We start from the raw sequence: 21,442 nt of genomic DNA on the forward strand, positions 1-21,442 counted from the left end.
ATGTGACTATCTCTGAGATCTCAAATTTAGTAAAAATCAAATCCTTGTTTATAGCCAAACCTAGAGCTGAAATTGATAGGCTATTCATTATACAGAAAACATGGTGTTGGGTGACATCTCAAATATAATCATGTAGAAGTCAATGAAATGGACACTTCCTCTCAATTTGCAATATAATTTTACCCCATGGGTATAACTACTCATAGCATTAGTGCAAGACATTAGTGCATATTATTGACAACAACATAGGACTTGTGCCATATGCTTTATATATACATATTACTCATTAATTGTATGACCAAAGCCCAATTATAAACAACTTTGTAACTGTGTGTCTCATGGTGATTTTATAAAATAGAAAAAAATCACTTGAGAAACCTTAGCTAAATTATTGTCATTATTATTGTTATCAGCCTGACTATATTAAAGTTAGTAGAATGAACCTAGTGGCCCTCGATACTGGTCAATTTTATTATACCCAGCACATGTAATCTTTCTGGGCATCGCTCAGTGACATTATTACATTTTCTATTTTAAAATATTTTTTATTGAATCGTAGTAAAATACACAGTAACAAGTTACAGAGTTGTTCATGATTGGGTTTCAGTCATATAATATTCCAACACCCATCCCTTTACCAGTGTATGTTTTCCACCACCAATAACCCCAGTTTCCCTCCCCCTGCCTCTATGGCAAATCCATCCTTCCTTCCTTCCTTCCTTCTTTCCTTCCTTCCTTCCTTCCTTCCTTCCTTCCTTCCTTCCTTCCTTCCTTCCTTCCTTCCTTCCTTCCTTCCTTCCTTTCCTTTCTCTCTCTCTTTCTCTCTTTCTCCCTTCCTTCCTTTCTTCCTTTCTTTTTTTCTTTCTTTCTTTCTTTCTTTCTTTCTTTCTTTCTTTCTTTCTTTCTTTCTTTCTTTCTTTCTTTCTTTCTTTCTTTCTTTCTTTCTTTCTTTCCTGCCCTTCCTTCATTTCTTTCTTTTTCTCTTCCTTTCTTTCTCTTTCTCTCTCTTTCCTTTTGGTAATTATGACTTGTAATACAGATACTGAGAGGTAATCATATACATCCCTTTACCTATTTTCAACACTCAGTTCTGTCCAGAATGTTCATGTAAGAGTATCATGCTGAGTGAAATGAGTCAGAAGGAGAGGGACAGATATAGAATGATTGAACTCATTTGTGGATATTTAAAAAAATAGTATGAGACCAATATCCAAGGCCAGTTAAAACAGGAGCCAGGAAGACTGGTCAATAGCTGTAAGCTCACCACAAGTATGTCAGGGGCAAAGGGGAATTAGCATATTCTACTTTCTAAATGAGTTGCCTTACTGTCCTCACTATTGCCTGTAGTATAAGTTCTTGTCTAGTTTCAGTTAAGTATATAATTAGAATGTTTGATAATCTACAACCAAAAACCACACCAAGAAACTTTGGTCTCCTTGTCATGTAAGTCACTTGAGAGACCCAAAATAGTCTTTATTATCACTTGACTACCAAGCCCAGAGTTGGGTGATAATATCATCCAGTTTGCCTGGGACAGCTTCAATTTTTGCTTAATGCCTAGATTTATTATTAATCACACCCTAGTTTTACTCTCAAAAGGGTGAAAATTCAGGTGATGGGATGCATGAAATGAGAGTTTCTTTTTAAATTTGATTAAAAATATAAACAGCAAAGCAGCTTTAGAGATGATCTCATGTTCACAGAGGGGATCTAGGCTGCAACCCAGAAATTGCATGGGCCCTTCATGACCAGCAGGAAAACAATTCTCTCCCTGTATTCATTGGGGAAATTCCCCAGATTTTGTTTTCTGGGCCTACCAGATGCTGTCTTACAGATAGAGGAATGAGGTGATTTCATATTATTTTTCAGCTATTCCAAAAGACAAGACTATAACCCCCACAACAATGGTAAGTTGAAGAAAAACACCTCTTGCATCTGAACAACTGCAGGAAAAATCAAATCTTCCTTGACTGTCTACTCTGGGAAGGCTAGCACTGGGCTCTGGGTGAGGGTCTGAGAGAGAAGCTACATCTCTGGTCTATGGCTACAAGTTCTTGCTGCTCTCTGGGGCTTTTCATGTGGATTTTGTTATCAATGCAAATAGTGACACACTGAAATCATATTTCTTCCATCAAAGAAATGACGTGCAATAACCTCCAGGGAATATGGCAAGACCCTTTGAACCATCTGGTATCTGTTCCAAAAGCTACATGCATTTAGGTTCCGAACAAAACTTAGGTTGAAATATATAAGTAATGCTGACTGCACTCCAGCAGGAAGCAATTCATTTCCAGTGGAAACTTGGGAGCCCAAGAGATAGCACAGGGATGTGGTCAATACCTGGGACCTCATGTGGTTCCCAGGAGGTAAGCCCTGAGTGCAGAACCAGGAGTGATCCTTGAGTGCAGAAGTAGGAGTAAGTCTGAGCACTGCTGAGCATGGTCCAAAGACAAACAAACAAATCCAATAGGAATGTAACGAGAGCTACTGGAACATAGCATTGTGCATGAAGTGTGTTTTTATCAGGACCTTTCTGGTTGCAAGCAATAGAAACTTTAGAACTCAGAGAAAAATTAGCAGCACTATGGAATTTGAGAGGTGTCTTAATATTCAGTGGCAGAAAATGTGATTGAATGGTCTCATATGCAGGAAGGTTCTCAGAAATTACCAATACACCTCTCTCTGTCTCTCTCTCTCTGTCTGTCTGTCTCTCAGTTTCTGCTTAGTTTAATGCAATTTGTCCCCCAAAGCTTGCGTTAATAAAATTGACATGCATTATTTGCAAGATTTGGACAGAAACAAAAATACTTTTTTATTTGCTCCTAACTGGAAACAATTGCATCATATTGTCAGCACTGACATAGACTGTACATTATCAGATCAACTACAAGATTGTTACCCTATGGGTTTTAGCTAGATGTCTGGCTTGCTGTATTCACAAAATGTAAAAAATTTTATTGCATAACTGGGGAGAGGAATTTAATCATTACAGCTTTCCAAGTTCCAACTGCACAATTAGAACCTGCATGGCATCTCACAAGGGTTTTCTGTGGAAATTGCTAAGAGCTCCAGGAAGCAGGAAGGGGAAGATTTAGGCTGAAAGTGGTGACTAGCCCAGTGCACAGGTGTAAGTATTGGTAGGACAATTCAGAACGTGAGGAGTGGCATTACATTATTTGTTTTGTTTTCCCTTTGGCTTGGGGTCACATCCAGTGGTGCTCAGGGCTTACTTCTGGGTCGGCATTCAGGGATCACTCCTGGTGGGCTCCGAGACCAGATGAGGTGCCAGGGACTGAACCTGGATCAGCCGCTTGTAAGGCAAGTGCTCTACCCACCATACTATTGCTCCGGCCCTGTGCCACTACCCTTTTATACAAAATACAACAGCATTTCATTCGACAAGCTGATTTGCTTGCAAATATGGCACGACACAATTCTGCTAAGATTTCCACAGATCTGTGAAACAGAAGAGAGTCATGTCCAGAGGGTGGTTCTGAGAGTGAAATAAGACAGGATGTTCGTCAAGATCTTTGGTACCTAGGAGCTTCTAAACAAATGTTCGTTCTCTTCTCCTTTCGCTATGTGTATGAAGCCTCACCCAGTGTCCCATCCTGGGAAACGACACCTGAAGGCACGCTAGTTTAACCCTCAATCTGGAAAACGCTCAACACTGTCCTCCTTCCCCTCCACACTCCAACAAACGGACGAGGACTGGTTTAACTCACACAGTTCTCTACTTCTCTTTATAAGAATGTGTGTGCTTTGGCTTTTCTCTGTACATTGGCACCCACTGTCATTTTTTGTAGGATGACATTACTTTGTCCTTTCCCTCCTTGCCACAAGTAGCTTGTCCCGGTTTTACCCAGAGTTTAGGCTTACCCCAGTCACACCCATCAAGGTGTTCCCGAATCTCTCCCATCCCTTTGTTTAGCTATAATCACTTCTCCATGCTCTCTTCCCCAAAAGAGTTAATCCGAGGCTTTCCCTTAATCTGACTCTGCTAATTTGCAAGGTCAGACCTTCCTAGGCTACTGAATTTATATTATATAAGTTAATATTGCCTTTCTCTTCTTCTTGTGCCTTTTGAATAATTTACTTTAAAGCTATGACTGTTTTGTATAGACACAAGGAGACAATATTATGTTTTTATAACTTGGGAATTAATTGGCCTCGAATATTCCCTCCCGGGCCTCTGCTTTCTCCACTTAAGCCTCAGTTGCCCTCAGTTCCTAGCACCCCAAAGTAGGGTCCCCGACGTGGGACAGGAAGGATCCAGGGCAAGCGGTGAGTTATGTGCTACCCTGGCATCGAGATGGGCCTGGCCAAAGTGCCTAATTCTTAACTATAAGTTAAGAGCTTGATCATAGACAAATGCTGTCATGATCCAATAGTAATTATGAGACTGGGACCCTGCCAGGCATAGGAAAGACTGATCTGGCCTGAGCACTGTAGTCTGAGATTGAGATGTCCCCAGGAGAGCAATTCTATAAGCTTTAATGCATCTCTTATTGTGTCCATACAAAATAATTAATATTATGAATTCTTATATGTTTGCTGGCTGAGGAGAAGAGAAACACATTCATGGGACTCCGCCCTTGGGTGGATCCTCCTGCTGAAAGAGAATTAAGTCCTAGGAGAAGCATCCCCTAAGGGAAAGGAACCTTACCCTATTGATGGGGACCACACCTATGTGTATGCCCCAACCCCCTCATGCTGTGGAGATTTAACTAGGCTGTAAGAGTGGGTTGGGGGGCCAGATTCAGGGGCCAGATCCACGGGGCAGATCCACGGGGAGAGATCCAGGAGAGCGGGAGAGAAGCGGAGGGAGAGAATGAAATAAACGGATCGAGCAACCAGTTTGGCCTTCTTCCTTCTTCCTTCCGTCGCCTGCCCTCGACTGACGGCACACACAGCGGTTCTGGGGCACCGGACACAGGCGGTGAGACAGAGCCGCCTGGAGAGCCCGCGAGTGCACGCGCCCCTCGGCGTTCTTTAGTTTTTTACAATTTTTAATTATTTTTTTTGTGTGTCACATTTGGCGGTGCTCAGGAGTTACTTCTAGCTCTGCACTCAGGAATTACTCCTAGTGGTGCTTGAGGAACCATATGGGATGCCGGGGATTGAACCCGGGTCGGCCGTGTGCAAGGCAAATGCCCTACCTGTTGTACTATCGCTCAGGCTTTCTCCTGTAGGCCTTTGCATCACTTCCTAGGTCAGAGGCCCTTTGGATTCCAATTTCAAGTGTTTAGGAGGAAGCCGGGCTCATGTGTAGGGTATAAGGAGCCAATATGACCAGATAATTCGAATGCTATAATCAAGGACCTTCAGAGGAGCTGATTAGTGGCTATTGAATGATCATGTGTGATTTTAGTGCATTTCCCCTAAACTCAGGATTTTCTATTTCCCCCAATAAGTCTGGAAATAAGTCAGACATATGGATACACAGAAGCATCAAGTTCTGAGTAGGTAGCAATGCCGTTTCAGCCCACTCCACTGTGCCTCTGAAAACTTCTGCATTGCAAAAAGATGGGATTGCATCATTCTTGAGGTTTGTGCCATGGGCCCCGCACCCAGACACCTGCTGTGGACCCACAGTGAGGAGGCTGGCATTCGTTATATTCCCGCCTGCCTGCTGGCATCCGGGTCTTCTTGCCTGAGACTCAGGAAGTCTCTATGCTCCCACCATCTCTAAGTCTTCCAGTCTATACTAGATCTCAGGTTGGAAAGAAAGTCTGGAAGAAAAGGATGAAAGACACAATCAAGTTTCCTTAGGCAGCCCTCCAAGTCCTTCCCAAATGCCCTCTCTATCCAAGCAACAAGAAAAAGGGACACAGAAACTTATGTAAAAAGTCTCATAAATTATTCCTTTTTCCAACCTTCTTGACATATATTTTAATTTGCATTGGTAATTTGTTTTATAATTGTTGGTTTATAAATTGTTTATCTAATTAAAGCTCTTATTGGCTTTTTTGGGGATTGAAATAGATCTTAGTGTGATTTCTTTAAAGAATGAGTTTCTGTGCCAAGACAGAAGCCGAGTACTTTGATTTTTCACTATTTTCTCAAATCTAGAGTTCCTTTCTCTTTCAGTCTGAGGAATTGTTAAGAAAATTAAGAAATGTTTGCCTATAGTATATGATCCAGTGGAGGGTCTTGTAAATCAAACTGATTTCACTACTCTTATAGAATTATATCTCTCAAAAGTTCCCATAATTCTGACTTTTGCTGGTTTATAGTTTAAGTTCAGTGTTTCAAACTACCACTGAGTTTAATTACTATTACCATGGAAATAACAGATTTTAAAACAGAGGATAATAAAGATAATCCAGTAATTTGGAACTTAATCATTTAAACTTTTATATTTAATTCAACTCAACATTTATTTACTACATTCTACGTACTAGCCCCAGCATTAAGAGATTAGGAATATGGGGGAAATTAAGCATCTTCATCCATCTTTCTTCTAACCCAAATGACTATGGCTTGCTTCCTAGATAAAAATCAGTAAAATCTAAGAACTGTAGTATATATGGGAAGAAAAGTATGAGCTTTTAGGGAAATATCACTGTCACTGTGAGCACTGTGTCTCATTGCTCATCGATTTGCTCGAGCGGACACCAGTAATGTCTCCATTTTGAGACTTGTTGTTACTGGTTTTGACATATCGAATATGCCACAGGTAGCTTGTCAGGCTCTGCCATGTGGGAAAAAGATAAATTTATTTTAGTTCAAAAGACATGTGGGGAGGTGGGATTTTAGCTAGTTTGGGGGTAAGTAATATAGTTATTAAAATCCTCATAACAATTTTCAGAATCACCATGTAAGTATGATTTTGACTTCAGAAAGTACATTGCTTTCCAATCAGGGGAGGAAGGTTCTAGAAGACTATTTTAATTTCCATTAAACATATACCCTCTACATCCATAGTTGGTGAGATTGGGGGAATATCCCTTCTCCAAAACACACATAAATATACACAAAAGACAGGACAACACAGAAACAAGACATTAAAGTGTTTACATTAAAAAAAAATGGCGCTGGAGCAATAGCACAGCGGGTAGGGCATTTGCCTTGCACGTGGCTGACCCGGGTTCGGTTCCCAGCATCCCATACGGTCCCCTGAGCACCGCCAGAGGTAATTCCTGAGTGCAGAGCCAGGAGTAACCCCTGTGCATCGCCGGGTGTGACCCAAGAAGCAAAAATAATAATAATAAAATAACAAATTTAAAAAAGTGTTTACATAGACCTAATCAATGTGAAATAGACGTCCCACAAATATTTTCTTTGGATAAACATGATTTCTTGGAGAGATCTCACATTGACTCTTACATACTATTAGAAAAAAAACACCAATTTAGTTAATTTTTTTTTCTTAGTGGTCTCAGGGACTGAACTCAGGGCCTCACACCTCAGAGGCATGTCTGCCACCGAGTGAGTCATCGCCTCAGCCAGAACTGAACAGAAATTTATTACAGTTATCTCTTATGCATTTTTGAAAAGTACGTCAGTCCTTTCTGAATACAGCCCAATACAGTGAAACCACAAACTAGGAGTATGATAGAAATACGGATGGATAGTTACTGACCTGAATACATTAGAGCCGTTTCTACTTTGGAGATCCAGGGTTTAAGGAGTGCTATTTAAAGACAGGCAGACAGCACGGATCGTTCACCGAGCCATGGTTTGTGTCTTCCTGATTCTTGGCCCCACTTCTACCCCATCAATCACCCACCCAGAGGTAAAAGCCCCCGGCTCAGAATGATCTATAGCTGTAATGGACACGGCAGCATGGAGCCCTTTGAAATTCTGCAATTTCAGTGTAAGAATTTTAGTGACACGTGCTAATAATCGGTCCCCTTTCTCAATTATTTTCCACTTAGATTGTTTCCTTTTGTGTGTTTTTGTTTGTTTTGTTTTGGGGACACACCCTAGACTTTACTCCTGGCTCTGCACTCAGGAATCACTTCTAAAGGTGCTCAGGGGACAGTATGGGATGCCGGGGACGGAACCCAGCTTGGCCACGTGCAGAGCGCTTTACCCACGGCACTCTCTCTCCACCCCCCCTCACGCTGCTCTCTCTGAAAGGGCATAATCACAGCCTTACAAGACCATGCATTGCCCATGTTCTCTTCGTCAATGTGTGCTCACCAGGACTCACGTTCCATTCTGGAGTCCATTCTAGAGTTCCATTCTAGAGCTCATAGAATCGAATTATGTCGACAGATGAACAACTTCCTAGGTAACTTACATCTGTCTACAGACTCTTCATAGAATACAACATTAGTTTGCATGGGAAATAACCAAATACCTTTTTGTCAAAAATGACCTAGTGAATGTCAGAGGCTAGGTCCTGACAGGATGGAGTCAAAATCACTTGCATGAGCGAATAGCTTCTCTTTGGCCAACTGTCGGATATGGCAAGGAAAAGAAAAAGGCTTAGTCCCTCCCAAAATGTCCCCCTTGGCTGGTCTCATTCAAATGTGGACTAGAATCAATTTCCCCATCAGTTTCATAGCACAGAGAGCATTTTGACACAGCAAACAAGATCTCTGTTTACTAGTAGAGCCATTTGAAGGTGGTTAATTATTCATTCGTGCTAATATTTTGTGAAGCTATGTGAGAAGCATTCATTAGGACCCTGATAAAAGAGGATACAGTTTTCTGTAAAAGCAGGAAGCTGAGTTTTGAGGGGAGAACCCTGGAGAGCAGAATGAATAACTTGGCTTGACAAAATGACTGGCTCACTGCTGAGGACAAATGGATGGGTCTTCCACTGTATCTCGTCTCTGTCTTTGCCAGCATGCCCCAATTCACTGTGGAACACAGCAGTGCGGGGATCAGAAGAGGAATTCAGGGGGGCCCAGCAGAGCTGCAGCCCCAAGGTTTGGAAAATTCTTGCAGTTTCTGGAAAAGAGAAGAGTGACTTGAATTAAATCTAAGAAATGGATAATTCAATAGCAACAAAGGCTGCTATTGTTCATGGTATGTCATGTGAAAAAGATTAACTTTGTCACTAAAAAGAAAATATGTGTAGGACACCAAATACAATGGATTCCTATCACGCGCTCATACTCCCTCTCTCTAGACGCACACTGCTTCCATGGCTTATGCCCTGATTTAACTTATTTTCTTCTGCTTGTTTTGTTTTCTTCTGGCCAGGTAAGCTTAGCCAAGTGTACAAAAGTTGAGGCATGGATGGTGTGCTTTAATTGCAAATATCCTATGTACATTTAAATTTGGAGGAAAAACCATTGACAACAAAAGATGTGGAATTTTACATAGCAGTCCATGATTAAAAGAGGTGGCTTTACTTTGTCTCTCTGTCTCTGTCTCTGTCTCTGTCTCTCTCTCTCTCTCTCCACCCCCTTCCCAGAAAAAAAAAAGAGAGATGGCTTTTAAAATGCTTCCTGCCCCTGCTAAGGCCCAGATGCATAGATTTCTTCCTACCTTTCCTACAATATCCCTAAGCTGCAGTTTCTTTGGGGATGAGGCCAGTGTCAGAGGAATATTTCTCTCTCTCTCCCATGATGTTGAGAAAGCATCCCATTTGTTTCCCTGGTTTTCATCTTTTCTCTGTTAAGGTTATCTTTCATTCAATCACTCACTTATTTGCAAACACTTTATAAGTTACCACAGTGTTTTATGCAATGTGCAGGCAGGGGTTAAAACCCAGTGGAATAAAACACTGGCTTTGTCCTTATCAGTAGCAAAGACAGTTCATTAATGTGCTATCAGTGTGGAGACAGAAGTTGACTGAGAGTTACAGTGGGGGCTACAAAGTAGTAAGCTGTAAATTCTAGCTTCGGGACCTATATCATTATGAGCCTCTTAATCTCTGACTAAAGGATACTTCATTCGCTGTATAAAAAATTTCTGATATCGGGCCAGAGAGATAGTACCAAGGTTAAGACACTTGCTTAGCATGAGATTGTGACTGTGGTTCAAATCACAGCACTGTGTGTGGTCACAGCACACCACCACTCAGAGTGCCTGAGAACAGAGCCAGGTAGAGGCTCTGAGCTGCACCAAACGAGATTCCCTGCCCCCTCCCCCCGCCTCCCACCAACAGAATATTGCAACCCTCGCCGAATATTGCAAAGAAACTAGCTGTTATTTTGAAAAATTGTGTCCTAACTCAAAGTCTTTGGGTTAACCACAGAAGTATGACCACTGGGAAAGTTACAGCCTAAAGACTTAAACCAGAAGGAAAGTTGTGAGTGAAAAGGGAAGCAAGAGAAGGAAAGCCAATTAATCCTGCCCCTAGCACTTAAGATGCTTTTTCAAAGCAAAATCTAATCATTAACATGGCTGATGATCACACACACGCACACATACACACAAACACTGAAAAGGAAATTGTGTGTGTGTGTGTGTGTGTGTGTAAGCCACACTCTGCAGTTTCCCAGGCTACTCCTAGCTCTGTGCTAGGGGTCACCCCCAGCAACACTCAGAGGACCAGACAGTGCTAAGATTGGCCCCAGGTCTCCCAAATGTAAGTTTGCACTCAACCTGTCCCAGGAGTTCTTCAGCCACAGAAGTCCCTTTCATTTCTGACACAGGTAAGTGGCATGTAGTAGGTGGTCTGTGACGGCTAAAGACTAAATAGCATGATATGAGTTGCAATAATTTTTTTCAGTGACACAGGTGTCATCTTTATTCTCTTTGAACTTACATTTTTGTGTGTGTGTGCATATTTTGTGCACTCAGATTTCTCTTGGTCATTCAAGAGAAATGTAGTAAGCATTTGCTTTGCACTAAGCACTGATCTAGGAAGCAATGGTTACCATGAATAATAAAAGCATTCTAGTGGAGGAGATAGATCATTATGAATTTTTTTCTTTTTTTGGGGGGGTCACACCTGGCGATGCACAAGGGTTACTCCTGTCTCATGCACTCAGGAACTACTCCTGGCGGTCCTCGGGGGACCCTATGAAATGTTGGGAATTGAACCTGCGTGCAAGGCAAATGCCCTCCCGGCTGTGCTATTGCTCCAGCCCCATCATTAAGAATTTTAATTTGTTAATTTTATCTGGTGTTTTTGATTTGTTTGGGTTTGGATTGGAGGTCAACATTGTGGTACTCAGGGACCACTCCCAGCTCTGTTCTGGGGGTGAATGGGGGGGGCCACTTCCAGCTGTGCTCAGAGGACAATGTGGTAGTTAGACTCAGACACACCTGCAAAATACACTTGTCCTGCACACAGCCATTGAGCAAGTTCTCCAACCCTGTTTAATTTTTTTATCGGTGTCTTTCTTGTCTTTCCCCACCAGATCATGGAGCTTCGTGGGGGGAAGAATCAACCTTATTCACGGTTGCTATTGCCAGCGTTTATAGTAGTACCCATTTCACAGTTCGCTCCTCAGAAAGATCTGTTGAATGGGTCAACAACAGCGACCTTCCCCACACCCCCATCACTGCCTTAGAGAACTGCTTTGGCTCAGCACCTGAAGGATAGGCAGTGAAGACATCTGCTTTTAAAGCTCATTTTTAGGGTCCTTGAGTGAAGCTGGGGAAGGTCTCCTGCCACTGTCGCGTCAACAAGCATTATGACTTGGAACTATGACTTGCACGAGGAAAGCACATTTTCTTGCACCCATCTATGCAGGTGGGCAAAAGCCCGGAGTCCATTAGGACCAATGGAGTTTCTGGGGTCTTCATCAGCACAGGGCTTCTCAGCGGCCCTGATTTTCCTCTAGTCCCTTGCCGCATAGCTCTGAGTTACCACCTGTTGCACCAGTTTTGTGGGAACAATAGTGAGTAGCTCATGATTTCTGAATATTGCTTTACCCTAATTATCAGTATTTCCTAAAGTGGGCACTACCACCCTCTGAGGGAGGGGCAGGTGCTGAATAACCCGAGGGGTTCCAGTAAAATTGGAGGGTCTTTCTAATTTGCTTATAGAAGGTAGATTTCTAGGATCATGCCGGATGACCTTCTGTAAAATGAGCTGTCGTCTAAATAAGTTTGGAGCATCTTTGTTAAAGCTATTTTACTCTCTCTTGGGATGTGAGGCTGATTTATTGTCTCAGGCATAAACCACCAGAACCCTCTTCTTTTAGTGCCCTAGAAAACAGTTCCCAAGCCTAATCCTCATTTACAGGATTTTCTCATAGTCTTATTAGAAAGAAAATGTCACCCTCCTTTATTATTCCAGCCATCTTGGAGAACAGAGCAGTAACAACACTCATTCGATGTCTTCATAACACATATTCATACAGTTGATTCCAATTATTTTTGAAATGTTTATTTAAAAACAAAAAGCTTATTGTATATGTGGAAAAGGACTTTGAAAATGTTAAAACACCATAAATAGTAGTTACATTACTATAATAATGACAAGTATTCATATGCCTCTTGGAGCTAAATTTTAAAAACATGTTCTTATATTTGTATAGAAAATAGCATTGGAAAAATCACTATAAGCTTATTGGGCCAGAAACCACATACAGTCGGATAAACATCTGATTTTAGTTCACTTATTTATTATTGTTGCTATACTATTATGTTGGCACATCTTGTGTTTTTCTTTTATTTTCAAAATGTGTCACTAATCTGTAACCTATTATTCCTTAGATTCTTTATTAAAAATATTTTTCTATGGCAAGGTACAAAAAGGCATTCAAGGGAAAATATTTTAAATTATATTCTTTACCAAAAAGATTATCTTTATATATTACTTGTCTGTTGACATTTTTCTTTCAATCCAAGTTGATTCATTTCTACACATGTCAAGAACTGCTACCATAGAAAATAAACATAACTAAAAACTGTTTTCCTGCCTGTCTTCTTCTTCTTCTTCATCATCTTTTTTCTCTTACTCCTCCCTCTTTTTCCTATTTGTGAAAGTTTGGCTCTTTCCTTCTTAAGGCCCCCAGAAGTCCATAATTACTTCTTAGAATAATTCTTTTCATGATGCCCAGGTTATAAATTATTCATAATTCTGAATAGTGCCTTAATTGCAAATGTTCCTGGTACTCTTTATCCTTTTCTTTCTGTATCGTTTTCTCTATTATTTTTATACCTTCTATAATCTTGCTTGAGGCTTTTTTTTTAACTACCCTCCACCTTCCTCCCAGAAAGGAGTAGCTACAGGGGAAGAATTAATTCTGTAGCTCCCTTATTTCACTCCTCTCTCTCCTTCCATCTGCAGTGCTCCCTTCTGCCCCATCTCGTCTCACCCATGGCCATTTGCTTCAATGTCTGGCTCCCTATCATCTTCCCTCAGACAATTTTCCTTGACTAAAGCTGCTTTCATGTACTTGACCTCTAAGAATCCACATGGAGACCACACATATTGTTGTATAGTTGGAACATTTTATAATTTTATTCAATTTATCACGTTTTATTATCCACCCTTGTAAACTCTTTGATTTTTCCTTATCAGGATAGGGCTATTATTACTAATAAAATTATCTATTGTTTGCTTCACGTCCGTCTCTGTAATGATCTCTATTTCCTACTGGGTAGCCACCGATTTGCCAGTCTATTGTTCTAACCCCAGATCCTCAGGAAATAATATGTGTAAGTGCTCATTAAATCCCATCATGTCTTTTAAATGCCATCCCGATATTCCTAGAATTAAATATTGCTTTGCTTATAAACATTGATTTTTTAAGGCAACATTTTGTCTTGAATCCCTCTTATTTTTGCCAACAGATTATTTTCATTTGATTGCAAGTCACCGAAAACCTGATGAACTTTAATTAACAGGACCTTAAACCGAAGGACGTTACCTGTTTACTTAGCCACAGTCCAAAGGTGGTTTTTTCCAGTATTAAGCAACACAGCTGATACTGAACTAAGGTTGGTTTAATACTGTCACCCAGGACGTGACTTCCTGTCATCCTTCCTACCCACAGAAGGTAGTTGGTTTAGTCATAGCCACCAGAGGCTAAAGCCAGAGCCACATTCTCATGCTTTACGTGAAAAGCAGGAGGCAAAGGAGTTATGTCCAAGGAAAGGGGTATCTATTCACTCTTGTCAGAATTCTGAAACTTCCTTGTCCTTTCCAAAAGCCAGAACTGAGTCATGTGTGTACTCTCGGACTAACTGTGGGTGAAGCACTTGCATGAATAATCAAACCTGTTTCCTGCCCCCCTTTTTTATAATCGGCAAAAAGAAAGAGAAACTTCTGACTATGCAAACGACCTTGCTCCTGCTTGTCCCCGGCATTGAATGAACCACAGTAAAGATTCATTTTATCCCTAAACCTTTAAGCTTTTAAAATTTTTCAGACCTTTCATTTTTCTTCCTATGCTGTAATCACGAAGGCTTTCCCTCCAGATTGGTTTTATTCCCCCTGCTTTAAACTGCCTTCTTACTGAAATATTTACTTTCTTGTCTAAAAGGTTTCTCTCATGACTTGTTTACACACTCACTTAATTTCCGCATCCTTTTTCTTTTCAAAAACATGGAGATATGTCACATTTCACATGATAAACACGTTTATCTTGCCCCCCTCCTTTCCACGTTTCCTATATTTTTGTTTCCTAACTGCTTCAGGAGCCCCAGAGGCCAAGAAAAAAACCTCTCCCTGCTCCTTTTTCCGCTTCCAGCAGCATTTCAAAGGTGGTAAATGTACTTGACTGTTCCTCCCCTCTATGGTGAATCAGAGATAAGCAGGTTTTCATAGGAAGCAACAGGAATCAAGGGTTTCGAGCCAAGAAATCTTGGTCATATTACAAACAGCCTCTACTAACTTGTTTATATTAAATTCTTTGCATACTTGCCTCTTGCTGTTGTCGGGAAGTCCCATAACACACTGTACTTCCCACTTCATCTACCTTCCCAACATCTTTCACAGAAGCAAAGGAGCTGGGTTTCCATGGCAACGCCAGTGTGACAGTTGAGGGTATTTGGGCATCGGTGAGATAACTGTCAGGTTCCATGGGGAGAGGGGAAATGAAGTTTTCTTTCTTTTTGCCTCCCAGCAATGCCCCTCCAAAGGTAGACAGAGCCTCAAGTGTCAGCATACAGTGTTAACTTTCCCCTATCCTGCAGATTGATGGCTCTTGAGGAAAATTCAATTTCATTTTATCTCATTTTCATTTTGTCTTTCTCACAAACAAATGAATGGAGACATCCTTTTTATTTCTAAAATGGCTCTCAGGATAGAGCACGGAGGCACAGGAATGAAGACGTTTAGGAGATCAGAAGACAGACACGCAGCTCGCACTCAAATCGTCAAAATTCTCTACACCTGTGGACAGCCTTCTTTCAGCAACAGCGGACCTGTCAATCAGCATATCCTGTGAAACCTCTACTTAGTTAAATATCATCATCCTAGAGACAACAGGTCAGAAATCATTTTTACTTTTCCTGTTGGGAGTTAAAAGTCTACCCTTGGGGTTCTGAGAACTGAAGACCAGCAAGTAGGAAAATCTAAAATAAGTGCAGCTTCCCAAGGGCCATTGTCTTTGTATTTCTTATTTTAAGATGTCAGCACTGGTGGGAATACTGACTGGTCCAGCCTTTTTGGAAAACAACATGGGCATTTCTCAAAAATCTAGAAAGTGAGCTTCTGTACAACCCAGCAATACTGCTCTTGGGAATATACTCTAGGGGCCCAAAGACACAATGCAGAAAAGCCATCTGTTATTCTGTGTTCATTACAGCACTATTCACAATAACCATTATCTGGAAGTAACCCAAATGCCCAAGAACAGATGATTGGATAAAGAAACGACGATACAACTACACAATGGAACACTATACAGCCATTAGGTAAAATGAATTCCTGCAATGTGTTTATTCATGGATGGACTTGGAGTGTATCATGATGAGTGAAATGAGTCAGAGAGAGAGGAATGGACACAGAATGATTGTACTCATTTGCGGGATTAAAAAACAAATAAATACAGTATGAGATTCATATCCAAAGACAGTAGGAAAGAGGGCCAGGAGAACTGGTCCATGGTAGGAAGTATGCCACAAGTGTGTGTGTGTGTGTGTGTGTGTGTGGTGGGGGGGTGGGGGAGTGGGGGGGATTGTAGAGTGCAGTTAGGGCAGAGAAGTGACCACTATGACAGCGATAGTTGGAAATGCTCACTCTGGATAAGAACTGAGTGCTGAAAGGAGGTAAAGTGATATGCATGATAACCTTTCAGTGCCTATATTTGCAGACCACAATGCCTAAAAGGAGAGAGTGAGAGAATGAGAAAGCAAGAGCAAGTGAGAGAGAACAAGAAGGGAGGGTGGGAAAGAGAGTGGGGGAGTGTCTGCTATGGAAGTAGGCTTGGGGTATTGGGAGGGAAACCGGGGACATTGCATTGGTGATGGGAAATATGCACTGGTGAAGATATGGATGTTGGAACACTGTATGACTGAAACTCAATCATAAACAGCTTCATAACAACTTTGTATCGCATAGTGATACAAGTGAAAAAAAAGCTGTCACTGAAGAAACATTAGGGAACACACAGTCCTAGAAATTTCTAGAAGCTCTCCAACTCTCCGTTATGCTTGCTGGAGTAACTAGGCAGCCCGCTGTGTGTGTGTGTGTGTGTGTTCTATCACAATATTCTCCAATATAGAGTTTCTCAATATCTGGGGACCTGGGAAATAAAAAAAAAACAGTTGTTTTAGGTTGCATTTGGGACCCACAAACCTGGTGCAAATTTCCTTTTAAAAATGTCACTGGACCTCTAATCCTTGCAAAGTGAATGCTTTTTCCAGCTCTACTGTAACACAAGATTTTCCTCGGGCTTTAATGAACGAGACGAAGACAGAAAGTGTTATTCTCTTGCCTCTAACTCCCAACAAACTTGGTATTTAACCCCCAACAAACTTAGATACTTACCTGTACAATGCATAATTTTTTTTTTCCTTTTCAGGGTGGCTACAGTGGCAATGTTCAGGGTTTACTCCAGGTAATGCACTGAGGTCAGTGCGGCTGGCGCTAAGGGACCAAACCAGATTCAGCTACATGCAAGGCACATAATGAAATCACTGGTCTGTCTCTTTGGCCTGTACAGTGCATAATTTTAGACAGCCTGTCTTTCTTCTGAAAAGTCAAGTCGTTCCAAATCTAAAGAAATTACCAATGGGCACACACACTTTACACAAAAGATGAGATTTCTAAAAAGTTAGATGAACATTCTATTCACCCATATTCATGAACATTCTATACACCCATATTCATCCCCTTAAAACTTCCCTGTAGAGGGGTTCAGTTATGATGCACCCTATTCTTTGAACTCTCAGGTCAGAATCTGCTGGGCTCCAAATCACTTCAAATAACCACTTTGATTCTTAGTTCCTCAGTAATCTGTCTTCACTACTAGTTTCTGCCACTCAAAATCAACCTGGCATATTATGATGTTGCATAACACAGAAATAATGACTGAATTATGATCTGGTAGGCATTTTGACTGGGAACTCACCCTCAATTAAGTTTTTGCTTAATTACTTTAAGCAAAAACTTTGGATCTCTGTAAAACAGATAAAGTGAGATAAAGTAAACCAGTAAATTTAAGCTACCTATTCTAACAATGGAGTGGTAGGGAAGTAGGCCACTCCAAAAACGGAGTCTGTCTTTGCAGTGGCTTGATCATTAAGTCTCTTCCACATCCCCAAAAAGTTGCTTTAAAATGCCTAATTCGGTCTGAGAAATTCATACCAAAATGATCATGAGAGGAAGAAGGCAGTAAAGACCAGGCTAGAACACCAAAACTACATAAGTGTATTATATCCATAAAATGTAAGGCATGATACGGACAGGGAATAAAAACAAGTAAATCTAATAACGAGTTATAACACACACATATCCAAGCATATTTGAGGATATAAATTCTCCTAAATTTGACGTCGTGGGTGAGATAAAGTAACAGATCTAACAGCCTAGAGACAAAAAGCTACATTTTAAAGTAGTAGTTTCTTTCTTCTTTTTCTAAAAAATAAGGTTTTTGGAGGCTCGCATCTAGGACCCACGAAAGTGCCACAGAATGTATGTCTCTTTAAGGCCAGGGCATTTTTCTCACCCTAACGACAAAACTCCCTGTTTTCTGGATTCATTCCGTATCCTTATGCACCGTGCCCATCTTTTTGGTAGAATGCCTGGCAGACGACATTAAAAGCGATTTCATCACCCTCGCCTGGTTCCTTTGCCTGCACAGGCCACAACGGCCCGCACTTCTATCTCTGACCCCACCCAAACCCCACCAAACTGGGTCTGGTTTCCGTACCACCGGCAGCAAAGAAATCGCGAGTTGTGATTGGCTCAGCGCAAGTACGTCATCGCCAAATTCACCTACCATTGGTTGGCAAGAGTGGGAGCGAGCGCAGAAGCCAACGCCCAGCCTGGCCCGGCTTTAAGGGAGGGGGCTGGCCTAGCATGAGACTCGACCTTTTCCCATTGGCTGAGGACCATGTCACGTGGTACGAAGCAGAGTCCTATTGGCTAGAAAGGCTCCGAGCTGTGGCCTGGTAGGTTGGAGCGAACCGCAGCTTTCTCCAAGCCGCTTCCAGTGCACTGTTGCTATGAGCTGCCCCGGGGCCTCGGGGCGGCTCCGTTCTCCCGGTTTTCCAGGTTCCCAGAGCTTGACCGGGCGTGGGAAGAGCTCCGGGGGGCGGAGCGAGGAGGGTGGGTGGGCGGGACGCCAAGCGACGTGCTCCGGCGCGGGGCCCGGCGTCGCCCAGTGGTCGCTCTCCCTTTGCACCTTCACAGCCCTGCCTCGACTAAAAAAAAAAAATAACAAAAAACCCGCAAAAAACAGCTTCTGTGCCGTGGCTTCCTTCCCTGAGGCTGCTTCCCGTAACGTGTTAGCCCAGACGCACACACAAATAACTCGAACTGCGGGCGGCAGTGCTGCCCGACGGGGTGGTGCTGAGTCAAGTCGCTCAGCGAGAGATCAAAGATTTGGGGTGGGCGGGAGAGGGATCATGCCCATCTCTTCCTTCCCCTCTCGGCCGCAGGTGAAAGCCCGGAGGGTGCGCCCCCTCTCCGCCTCCCCTAAACATCTGTTCTCCGCCAAATCCGAGCGTGGGATTCTCGGCGGGACACGCTTCCCCCTCGCCGGCGAGCGCACTGCGCTTGCGCAAGCCGCAGGTCGCAGGCCGCAGGGCCCCCGGTGGGTGGGGAGGGAGGGTGTCGGGGGTGTCGCTGGGTGGCCCAGCGGTGGTGGCTCTGTGTGTGTGTGTCTGTGTGTGTGTGTGTGTGTGTGAGTGTGTGAGACAGGGGGGGCTGTGGATAGCAGCGCGCAGGGAAAAGGGGCCCGCAGTTTCCGCGCGCGAGTGCGCGCGCCCAGTCGCCGAGGCAACGGCCGCCGGGGGCGGGGCCGGTAAGGGAAGCCCCGCCCCGCGTCACAGGGCCCCGCCCCCCGTCGCCTAGACAACGCCCGCCTGCGGGGGCGGGGCCGGCAAAGGAAGCTCCGCCCCGCCGCCGGGCCCCGCCCCCGCCCGGGAGCGCTGCGGCGGGGGCTCGGGCGCGCGCTCGGCGGCGGTGGCGGCGCGGCGGGCGGGGCCGCTGGGCGTGGAGGCGCGAGGGGCGGGCCCGGCGGGCGGCACTGCGGGCCCGCGGCTCGGGCGGCGGCGGCGGCGGCGGCGGCTCCCGCTCTCGGCGCCCGTGCGGCCGCATCGCCGGCCGGCTCGGCCCATGCCCAGCGGCACTGCGGGGGCGGCGTGCGCCCGGGGGCGGGGGCGGCCGCGGGCAGCGGCGGGGCTCGGGTGGGCGGCGGCGGCGGCGGCGTAGGAGGACGGCGAGGAGGAGGTCTATGTCGCGGGCGGCGGCCGAGGGACGATGCGCGAGTACAAAGTGGTGGTGCTGGGCTCGGGCGGGGTCGGCAAGTCCGCCCTGACCGTGCAGTTCGTGACGGGCACGTTCATCGAGAAATACGACCCCACCATCGAGGACTTCTACCGCAAGGAGATCGAGGTGGACTCGTCGCCGTCCGTGCTGGAGATCCTGGACACGGCGGGCACCGAGCAGTTCGCGTCCATGCGGGACCTGTACATCAAGAACGGCCAGGGCTTCATCCTCGTCTACAGCCTGGTCAACCAGCAGAGCTTCCAGGACATCAAGCCCATGCGCGACCAGATCATCCGCGTGAAGCGGTGAGCGGGGGGCGCGGGGGGTACGGGGGCGCGGGGCAGCCCGCCCGGGAGTCCCGCGCTGCGCCGTGCGTGGGTCCGTCTGGGTCCGTGCGTCTGTCCATTGGGTGCTTTCGGGCCGGCCTCTGCATCTTCAGCCCTGCCTGGGGTTGGGGTGGGGTGGGGTGGGGGTGGGGGGTGGGAAACTCCCAAATTTTAAGGGCTTTTGTTTTCCCCCCCACTGGAATTTGGCGTCCCGGGAACCCGCAGCCCGGGCCCTTTGTCTCCGGGATATTATTAGTAGCGCTGCTTGCGGAACCCCCCGAAGGAAACAAAGTTTCAAACTTGCGGGCGGGGAGAGGGAGGGAGGGGGTGGGAGAGGCCCGGAGAGCGGTGGAAACAGTTGCAGAGGGAACCCAAGGTGGGGTAGAGAGAAAAAGAAAAAAACACAGCAATCAGCTTCCTTGGTAGTGTCTGAGCTGAAAAAAAATATAAAATACAAGCTCACCCGTGTAACGGAAAAAATTGCCCCTCCTCCCCCACTCCCAAGTCCAGAGGAAAAGCGACTTTCCTCTCGTCTCCTAAAAGGTTGGTCACGAGGCGTTTGACAAAAACCAGCTCTTGGATTCAGATGAAACTTTATAAAGACATTATCAAATTATTTAAGAAGAGTTTGGTGGGATGGAGAGAATATTAGCAGTGAGAGGCACTGATCTGTCACTCACGTAAGAAATAAATATCAGGCTTTAACTTATTCTAATTTGGTGGCAAAAATCTCTTCCCTTCCCCTCCTCCCCCCCCAGGGGGTGGGGAGGGGGGAGAGTAAGTGGGAGGGAAAGATGGCATTCCTGGAAACAAAACAAGTTTCTCCAAAGGTGTGACTCAGGTATTAGCTAATTTAAAGTTAATGCACATAAACTCTTGGCGCACTCATAACCTAAAACATGCATTTTGGAAATAGGGTTTAAGTGCCTGAAAGTGTTTTTCTTTCCAATTGACCGAGTATCTTTATTTCCTGCAATTTCAAGCATTGAGGTCGTGATAATAGTTGAAAGTCTTGGCAGATTCTTTTTTTTTTTTTAATTGCCATTGCCCCCCCCCCTCTTAAAAACGCATTTCTGTTTTGTCTGGTTCTTATCATTAGCTACTAATTGCGACTCATTTTCCTTTTCCTTCCTAATTCCACCCATAGCCCTCAATTGGAAGCCTTTTATTGAAAGGTAGCTGTAAGTGTAATGTGGACAAAGTCACTTTATATTTCAGTTTGAGTCTGCTTATTTTGAAAGCAAAGATCAGGTCACATGTTCTCAAAGACTGCTCAGAAATTCATTGCACGTGGTGGATTTTAATGCAACATGTGAGATCAAAAGGGAGGTTCTCTCTTCATACTCCCCCCCTCCTTGTACTGTTAATAGGT

The 21,442-nt window shown here is 44.0% G+C and overlaps 1 protein-coding gene across 1 annotated transcript in view; it reads left to right on the forward strand.

The window, feature by feature from the left end:
* The first annotated feature begins 19,617 nt into the window (after window positions 1-19,617).
* RAP2A (RAP2A, member of RAS oncogene family) overlaps window positions 19,618-21,442 on the forward strand; it is a 37,197-nt gene continuing 35,372 nt past the window's right edge. The window contains exon 1 of the mRNA XM_055132644.1: window positions 19,618-20,049. Within this exon, the coding sequence (XP_054988619.1) occupies window positions 19,736-20,049 (314 nt within the window). The 5' untranslated portion in view covers window positions 19,618-19,735. The remainder of the gene's footprint in view (window positions 20,050-21,442) is intronic.

Source organism: Sorex araneus, chromosome 1 (genome assembly GCF_027595985.1).
Source record: "Sorex araneus isolate mSorAra2 chromosome 1, mSorAra2.pri, whole genome shotgun sequence".
NCBI classification, from domain to species: Eukaryota; Metazoa; Chordata; class Mammalia; order Eulipotyphla; family Soricidae; genus Sorex; species Sorex araneus.